Source organism: Tinamus guttatus, unplaced genomic scaffold, assembly GCF_059628265.1.
Source record: "Tinamus guttatus ecotype Peru unplaced genomic scaffold, ASM5962826v1 Tinamus_guttatus_pri_ptg000497l, whole genome shotgun sequence".
In the NCBI taxonomy this organism is placed as follows: Eukaryota; Metazoa; Chordata; class Aves; order Tinamiformes; family Tinamidae; genus Tinamus; species Tinamus guttatus.
Genome location: NW_028289031.1, coordinates 1,686,921 through 1,696,356, shown reverse-complemented (window position 1 = coordinate 1,696,356; position 9,436 = coordinate 1,686,921). Strand labels below are relative to the sequence as shown.

Sequence of the window (9,436 nt, the reverse complement as noted above, 5' to 3'; positions counted from 1 at the left end):
TGGAAGCATAACGCAAAAGTACGACGCTTGCAAGTATGCTCAGTAGCACCCAACTCCCAGCATTACCTACTTTGGGTTTGGAAAAGAGAGAAAATGCAGTATGGGCTATAGGGACAGTCACATCCCATGCTCCTTCACAAAGAAGGTGATGGAATGACACACAGGACAGGTGGGCCTCACGATATGAAATTATATACAATTCTTGAGGTGAACCACATTCATATACAGTATAGGTGAGTTAATGATTTATGAACAAGCATGGCCTGTTAAAAGAAATTTTAGAGACTGAGACATATGCAGGATATTTTGGTGATTTTTAATTTGGATCTTCTGGTTGAACTCTTTTTCTTAACCCTATTCCCTTAACCCTAACCCTTTTCTTAACCCCACGAGGAGAGCTGATGGAAAATGGCAAAGGGCTATAAAAATGGATGGTATAGCAAAAGATGGAGAGGTGATAAGGTTGTCACAGTATAAGGGCAGAATAAGTTACGTCTACAGTGGTTGAAATTGAAAACAGAAATTCTGTTTTTCACTCAGCACACAAATGAAAGCGCTCAGCTTTACCACAAGACGTTGTGGTGACCACAAGCAAGCAGAGAGGCCTGAGAAGGACAGAATAAAGCAATAGGCCTGGACAGTGACAACGCACTGGCCTGGCTGGTGAAGTCTCGGAAATGCTGATTACCAGAGGCCAGATAAAGGCTCCCCAGGACAGGTGTGATTTCATTCCGCCTTTTACTCTGGAGCGAGGTTCCCCTACAGCCCCCAGCTGCTCAGACTAGCAGCCAGGGTTGCCCAAGGCTGGGTAGCGGTGCAGGAAAGCTGCATCTATCGCGATCACAGCTCAGAAGCTGCATGATGTTGTAGAAATTCACCTTTGCACAGGCATCTGCCACTCTGGCCCATGTCCAAGACAGGAACTCGTGTGAGGTAAACCTAGAGTCTGACATCAGCAGTGATTTCTAAAACCGAATTGTGATCTACATAGATATTCATTAAAAATCTCCACTGTAAATTTACTAGGCTTCACATTTATTAATTGGCTGCTACTTTTTCTTCCAAAAATCAATCACGTGTCCCTCTAATTAAAAGTATGGTCTATATAAAACCCAGAAGTATATTTGGTTATATATTCTTGTGGGGCTTAGTCTGATGTACTTCCTCTAGTCAGAGACTTGCTCAGCTCTGTATTGCAGAAAGCAAGGAACACCTGCATATTTCAAATGTATGTAGAAACATAAGCATATACATACACATGCACGTATGTAGCAGTGTGTGTGTATACATATATATCCACTTAGCTATGCAGAGGCACCAACGTGTGTCAGCAAAGAGTCCCCCGAGAAGCAATACATTTGGCAATACTGGCCTTTAGTATAACTGAGAACAAAAACAGCACATGCAGGAAACCATAAAACCCCTCAAGTCAACTGCAGTCAACGGTAAATCTCGCTGAGATACAATAGGCCTGGAGCGGTACAGGCGGAACAGGCTCACGGCCAGTCTGCTTCCCAAGAGAGTCACTAGCAAGTGTCTCCAGCGCCATCTCCTCACCCCCCACCCGTGTCGTTTTAATTTTTCCTCCAATTTCAGTCTATGCTGAGCCCCCAGAGAAAATATATAAATTATTGGCAGTGCTTAGCACAAATTCTCCAAATGGGGACACTTGCCAGCCTTGCCCTTGGCTGTGCAGCACTCCCCTTTGCATCCACTCTCCCAAGGTGTCCCAGGGGCAGCAAATCCCTGAGAAACTGGGTGGCTGGAGGCCCCTATTTGATTTGCAAATGGCCCTGCCATGCAAAGAGCTACATGCAAAGGGCCTAACCAGGAAACCCTCAGCGCAAGGGCTCCTGTAGATGCGTGAATGAGAGGTTTTGAATCCCAAATACAACGCAGGGATTCATTGGGATAATGCAGGGCAAACATTAACTGCTTAGGCTTTGCAAAGCAGCGCTTGCAACTTTTCTTTTTTGCTTGTTGTGCCCTATACAAGGAGAAGGAAAAAAAAAATCTATGGCTCAAGGCCAGCTCTGAATTAGCAGCTAAGTGAAACTATTATGTCAGTGGGATATTTTAATCCGTTTCCAAAACATTATTCAAGGTGCACTACATATTCTTGGGTAGGAGGGGAAGGGTAAAACAGCAGCAGGTACCGCCGCGGCGGGGGCTCAAACCGCAGCCGCGGCGGCTCCGCGCCAGGCCGGGGAGCTCCATGGGGGGAGGCCCGGGGCAAGGGACCCCCGTCCGGGCCGCCCTCACGTCGCGGGCTCCGGCCTTTCCCATGCGAAAGGCCAAGGGAGAAACAGAGAGGAAAAAAAAACCTCCGTCCAGAGCGCGCAGGGACCTTCCCTCCCCCCGGCCCCAAAAGGGCTTTTCCGGAGAAGAAGCTGCGCGGTGGGAGCGCGGCCGCGGAGGGCGGCAATGAGGGCGAGAGGAGGCAGGTTTTAGGGTTCAGTTCCAGCTGATTTTATTTCCTTCCCGAAGAGAAAAAAAAAAGAAGAAAAAAAAAAGAAAAAAAAAAAAGAAAAAGAGGTTATTTACAGAAGGTATATCAACAATCTGACAGGCAGTGAACTCGAGACATGGTTAGCTGGCATGATTTCTTCTTCTCTTCCCAACGTTGCGTTGTGGGGTGATCGTTAGACCAAAAAAAAAAAAAAAAAAGTACACAGCATATTGCACAGGATGGATGACCAAAAATAACAAAAAAAAAAGTTAAACCCTTAACGGAACCACCTCATTAGGCAGACGTCCTAGTGCCTGTCATGTTATATTAACATACATAAACACACAATCTTCTTTTTGCTTATTATAATACAGACTTAAATGTACAAAGATGTTTTCACTTTCTTCATCTTAAACACAACAGCTATAAACCTGAATACATATGCTATCATCATGCCATAAGAGACTAAAACAATTATATTTAGCGACAAGTAGAAAGGATTAAATAGTCAAATACAAGAATGAAAAACGCAGTACATAGTGTCGCGAACTCAAACCGGCATTTAGATAGATCCAGTGGTTTAAACGGCACGTCTTTTTTTTTTCCTTTTTTTTTTTTTTTTGCTTATCAAAAAAGTGCAAAAGATGTGGTTTACAAGTTAAAGGTACAGGATCCCTTCTATGTAAATGCACCAGTCGCTTTTACTTCATTTCGGGCTGCGTTTCTCCCCAAAACGGTAGCATACAGTGTATACACGCCTTTCCCTTGCCCTCCCACCCCCACCCCGGCCCGGGGCTGCACAGAGGGCACCGGCCGAGGGATGCTGTCACTTTAAGATGCCTGCAGATTGGAGTGTAAACATGGACAAAATAGGGGCTGATTTGTGTGAGTGTGAGTGCGAGTGAGCGCACACGTGTGTGAGATACTAACCAGCGGCCCTGTTGTTAGAATCAGGAAATCCAAACAGCGATTTACACCGATTTACACCCCCTTTATATATTTTTTACAAAAATACACTGAGAAAATAATCAAACGTTTTCATCTCTCTTCTCTTTTTTGTTTTTTTGTTTTTTTTTTCTTAAAAGTGTCAAAAGTCTACATTTAAATATAAAAAATTAAAAGTTAAAACTCTAGCCCTTCAGTGAAGGAGACATAAAAATGGTGCGGGTAACAACGAGAACTACCAAAAAAGGACAAGGAAATACAAGTCAAAAAATGTTTGGCCAGTATAAATACGTCCACTTATAAAATGGCATCCGATTACATTTACAAGGAAAAAAAAAAACAATACGAGGATGGAGCATCGGTGAGAAAAAACAGTCTTTTCATTTACAGCTCTAAGGAACAAACACATACATACTCTGAGAAAAAATTTGGTCCTGAATTTTTTAAAAGTCCAGCACAGATTTGAGTTGCGTTTGAATCCTTTAAAGAGTTAAGAATGAAAAAAAGCTGGTGATATTTTTGTAGGAATCAAACATAGCGCCATCTATCTGCTTTTATATTATCCTAACACTATTTTTTAAACTGTTCAACAGTCTTACAGAAATCTTAAAAAGATAGACAGGATAACATGCTATATCAAACCCCACCAGTGAAATAATCCAACACCATCACGATTCTGAGTAAGAAGAAAAAAAGCTACTTTTTTGTCTTTTCGGATTTTTTTTTCCCAAAAGCAATCGCCCTCCGTTTCCCCTGTACCACAATGCTACAGAAACTGTTCTGATTCTGCGTCGGTTTCCGAAGAAGTTTGCAGTGTTCTTGAAGTCCGGCTTTATTTTTCCCTCTACACATGACAGAAGGCGACGGGGAAAAGCGCTGCCGCTGCCTCGTCCGTACGTGCAAATCCATTTCAGTTTATTTTTCTCTTCTCCCCGTGGCATTTCCGAGACAGCCCCCGTGCTTAAGCCGGGTTCCCGTGTTTAAGTCGAGCTCTCCTCCGCTCCGCCGGGATCTCAGTTCAGCTCCCAGCTCCATCCGCCCTCTCCTCCTCCCATCATCACCATCATCATCATCTTCGCCTTCTCTCCCCGCAGGAAGAAGCCACGGCGGGATTCCTCCCCCGAAACGTTGGACCTCGCAAAGGCTTGGCTGGTGTGGGGGGCGGGATATTTTTCAAGCAGTTCCGATCTCGCTTTCCCAGGAAACGCTCGAGACACTCGAGATACCCAGTGCGCTCCGCACAAATGCACCACCCCTCCTCTCCTCTTTCGCGTAAAACGGGCAATAACAAATAACCCAGAGGTGTATGTGGTTCCCCCCCACCCCCACCCCCCGCCCCTTGTCTTTTCAGGAAAGGAAAAAAGATCCTAATAAAAATACAAAAGAAAAGGCAGCGCTTCGCTCCCGCCAGTCTCTGCAAAGCACCGGCGCGGGGCTCGTCCCTCGCGGGTGCCGGCCCGGCCCCGGCCCCGGCCCCGGGCGGGGGGCTCGCGGCGATGCCCCCGGCGCCGCCGCCCCCCGGCGCGGAGCAGTCTGAGCGGCCCCTCTGCAAGGCGGCCGAGGGGGGCGGAAAGGGCCCGGCGGGGGCGGCGAGTCCTCCCGAGAACGCGTCGGTGCCTCCTCGGGCTCTGCCCGCCGCTCGCCTCAGTAAGTGAAGACCAGGTTGGAAATGCTCGACTCCAGCCAGTCGCCCGAGATCATCTCACTTACCTCCGGCGTGCAGTAGTCCGGGAACTCAAAGTGCGAGCCCGAGCCGGGCTCGAAGTTAAAATCCAGGTCCCGGTCGAGCACGGAGGAGCTGAAGCTGCCCAGGGACATGCTCTCAAAGCCGGGGCTGGGGTTCAGGTCCAAGAGGTCGTCTTCAAACTCGTCGTCCGACGAGGAGGAGCCGGAGGAGGAGGACGCGGAGGAGTGCGAGGAGGCGGAGGACGAGTGCGCCGTCGAGGGCGCCGGCGAGGCGGCCCGCAGGCTCGTGTAGCTGCGGTGGTCCGAGGGCGAGGCGGAGGCGGGCGGCGAGGGGCAGGCGCCGCCGCCGCCGCAGTCCCCGTCGGACCGGCACCCCGCGCCGCCGCCTTCCTCGTAGAGGCTCAGCGGGTCGCCGGCCTCCGCCGAGCTGCTCAGCGTGGGGCTGCCGGGGACGGCGCCGCCGGGGGAGGCCGAGGCGGCCGCCGCCTGCCCGCCCCCGCCGCCGAAGATGTAGACGCGCTTGAGCTTCTTCTCCGGCAGCGCCTTGCCGGGCGCCGACGGCGCGGCCGCGCCGCGCGCCTTGTAGAGGCCGTGGTGGTCGGGGGGCAGCAGGGCGGCGGGCGGCTCGCCGGGGAAGGGGGCGGCCTTGCCCCCCGCCGCCTTCCCGTGCGCCTTGGGGCCGCCCGCGCCGCCGCCCGCGCCCGCGGGGGAGGGCTTGGGGCCGCCGCCGCCGCCGCCCTTCTTCGGGGCGGGCTTGGAGGGCGCCGCGGGGCTGCCGCCCGCGCTGCCGCCGCCGCCGCCGGTGCCGCCCCCGCCGGCCTTGTCCGCCTTGTCGCCGGGCTTGGCGGAGCTGTTGCCCGACTTCACCTTCTTCCTGGGCCGGTACTTGTAGTCGGGGTAGTCCGCCATGTGCTTGAGGCGCAGCCGCTCCGCCTCCCGGATGAAGGGGATCTTGTCGCTGTCCTTGAGCAGCTTCCAGCGCTTGCCGAGGCGCTTGGAGATCTCGGCGTTGTGCATGTCGGGCGACTGCTCCATGATCTTGCGCCGCTCGATCTGCGACCACACCATGAAGGCGTTCATGGGCCGCTTGATGTGCCCGCTGGGCGTCTTGCACCAGCTCGGGTCGTCCGCCTTGCCGCCCGTCGAGGCGGTGGAGCCCGGCGTGGGCGAGGAGGCGATGCCCAGCTCGATGCCGGCCCCGGAGTCGGAGGTCTCGGCGGCGGCCAGCAGCGCCTCCGTGTTCTCCGCCGTGTTGGTCTGCTGCACCATCGCGGCGGCGGCGGCGGGCGGCTCGCCGGGGCTCAGCGCCGCTCCGGCGCGGGGCAGCGCGCGCGACTTCTCACCGCGGCACCGCGGCGGCGCCCGCGGCCGCGCCCCCGCCGCCCGCACCGCTCCGCCGTCCACCCCGGCGCCTCGTCGCCGGCCGCGCGCTCCGTTCCCCCGCGCGGCGGCGGCGCCGCGGCCGCCCGCACGCCCCCGCCGCGAGCCGCCCGGCCAAGTCTGCTCGGGGGTGGGTTTGGGGCGGGGGGGGGGTTTCTTTATCCTCCGCTCTTTGGCTTTTTCTGCCTTTTTCTTGCACGGGGGGCGGCTCGCTCGCTCGCGCCTCTCCCCCTCGGGGCTCCCCCCCTGCGGTCCAGTTCACAAACGCTTCCCGCCGGCCCCCGGCGTTTCAGGAGAGCAGCGCGCCCGGCGTGGAAAGTCTCTCAGCGCCGGGCACGGCCAGCGTGCTCAGCGAGGGGAGGAGGCGGAGGAGCAGAGCCGCCCGCAGCCCCGAAAACCCCGACTCCAGCACTCGTGGTGGCGGCGGCGGATTCAGCGCCCAGGAGTTTGTGCAGGTAGTATTTGGCGGTTGCGAGGTAATGAGCAAAAAGAAAATAAAGCAAAAAAAAAGAATAAAAAGAAAAAAAGCAAGCCCAAAGGAAAAAATAAAAAGGAAAAAAGGCGCCCGAAATAAAATGAAAACGGAAAAGCCGCTCGTGCGTTCAGTGAGTGAGTATCCCCGCGGCTGGGAGCGCGGCGCCGAGTCCCGCGCGCCGGCGCCCCGCGCGCGCGGAGCCGCCACGGGCACGGGAGCAGCAGCGGGTGCAGGAGCGGGCAGCCCCCACGCGCGCGCGCGCGCCCACCCGCAGACACGCAGGGAGTCACGCAGGGCCCCGCACCCGCCGCTGCCACTCGCGCGCGCGCCGCCGCCTCCGCCGGCCGCAGCTGAGAGCGGAGCCCGCGCCCGGGCCGCGCGCCTTTATGTCCTCGCGGCGCGCGGCGCGGCCAATGGCGCGCTGTATCCAACGCGCCCGCGCGCCAAGCGCCGCCCGCCGCCCGCCGATTGGCGCGCGCCGGGGAGCAATGAGCGGCGCCCGCGCTGACCTCATTCCCGCCGCCGCGGAGAGCGCTTTAAACGGGGACGGCGGGGAGCCCGCGGACACGCCCCCTCCCCGCGGGACACGCCCCCCCGTGGGCGGGGCCTCCCCGGGAGACACGGCCTCCGCGTGGGGGGGGTGGGGCACCCCCCCCGCCCCACGCGTGGGGGTCCGCACGCGTTGGGGGGAGGGGAGGAAAGGGGGCGTTCCGGCTGGAGGGGGAAAGTGGGGCGGCGGGTGGGAAGTCGGTCACGGGGACAGCGCGGGGGGGTGGGGAGTGGGGGGCTGGCGGCACCTGCCACCGCGCAGGAAAAAAATAAAATAAATGTGTGGTCGTGTCTGCATTGCAGGCAGCGGTACCTGTGTATGTGTGTGCGTGTGCATATGTATGTTATGTAGAGGTGCGGAGAGGAAGTAATGCGGGAAAATACGTAAAGGATGCAAAATAATCATCTATAAATAATGCAACGCATAGATATAATAATGCAAAAACACGTGTGTGTGTGTGTGTATACATACATATATGCGTGTATTTTTGCACTGTTTTGCAAAACTCGCGTTGCAACGGATTCCTCGAAACCGCCTGCCGAGGTCACTCCCCCCGCCACGCTCGCCAGCCCCGAGCGGGAGCCGCTCCCCCACGCGCGGCGGAGGCTCCGGCGGCTGCAAGGGGGGCGGGGGCGCGTGTCCGTGTGCGTGGGGAGGGGGCGGCCCGCGCGCCTCCCGCGGAGCCGCCGCCCGCGGCCCCTCGTGGTGACCCGGTGCAGGGGGCCTCGCAGGAGGACGCTTTTTAACCCCTTCTTGGGATTTTTTTCTGCCTTTTTGTTTTGTTTTCATTTTTCCGCTCACAGTGATAAATACTGAGTGAAGGGTGTACATATGTGTATATATATATATAGAGAGAGAGAGTGGTAGGGGTTGGGAAGCATTCCTTAAGGCCCTGCAGCATCATAAAATAAAATAAAATAAAATAAAATAAAATAAAATAAAATAAAATAAAATAAAATAAAATAAAATAAAATAAAATAAAATAAAAACAATCACACCACGCAGCAGCAGTAAGGCTGTGAAAGATGCAGCATGCTGCTCCCCACATAGCTATCCCTCCTCTCATCAACCACTGAGGTGCTGAGGCGGAACAGCCCTGACAATTGTGCTGCCATTGCCCATCAGTTGAAAATGCTTTTTTTTTTTTTTTTTTTTCCCCAGCCTGTTCTGGTCGGCAACACCTGAAATTTCTGAGCCTAACAGCAGCCTAACAGCGAGTTGCGGGTTTTGTGGGAAAAGTCTGCATGAGGATCCCGCAGCGACAAGTCTGAGCACCTTGAGAACCAGCTTTCAGTGATAAGGTCCCGTCCCGCACTGAGCTATGCTCAGCTCTTACAAAGCACCGAGAAAAATCCTCAGGTCTTAACATCTCCCTTCCTAGGAAACTCGCCTTACCCGGAGCATTTGCAGATATGACCCGAATTATCGTTTAGCTTGCAAAATTAGTACAGGGCCTTTTCTGTTTCAGCTTTTCTAAGCATTCTCTCCCGAAGGTAACGTCACATCTGTGGCCTCGTATACCATCCACTTCCACAGAAATCAAGAAATAAGTGTTTTTGGAACCATAAGTACTACTGGTTTTATTTACACTCTTGGCACTTACGTGTACCGTTCTCAGAGACTGTGAGCAAAAGCAGCCAGTAGCAAGCGGTGCCGCTCTGCCTTTTAGCAAGGGTATCTGAAAGGATCCCAGTGACCAGCTAGCATATTTTACATATGGGTATGAATTTGATTAAACTGCAAAGCGAGTAAAATATTCTAATGTTTCCAAAGACAGGTTAAAGCAAAACAAATACAAACCAAAGCAACAGATAGAAACAAAACCAATAAACCGATATGTAGAGACATAGAAAACACTGCTGAGAGTTTTTTTTTTCACTCACTCATGTTACAATGTGCAATGTCTTGACCACCTAGAATAAAAGTTACCTCAATGTGAGTTCATTTTTAC

General features: G+C 54.0%; 1 protein-coding gene across 1 annotated transcript; it reads right to left on the bottom strand.

Annotated features, from left to right (window-relative positions):
- Nucleotides 1-5,010: 5,010 nt before the first annotated feature.
- SOX4 (SRY-box transcription factor 4) lies at nucleotides 5,011-6,360 on the bottom strand. Its single transcript, XM_088533370.1, has one exon. The coding sequence runs from the start codon at nucleotides 6,347-6,349 to the stop codon at nucleotides 5,039-5,041; it is 1,311 nt and encodes a 436-aa protein (XP_088389496.1). The 5' UTR covers nucleotides 6,350-6,360; the 3' UTR covers nucleotides 5,011-5,038.
- Nucleotides 6,361-9,436: the final 3,076 nt, after the last annotated feature.

What these genes read in the sequence shown, in the direction of transcription:
- SOX4 (XM_088533370.1), bottom strand. Translation starts at nt 6,349, where the DNA reads ATGGTGCAGCAGACCAACACGGCGGAGAACACGGAGGCGCTGCTGGCC.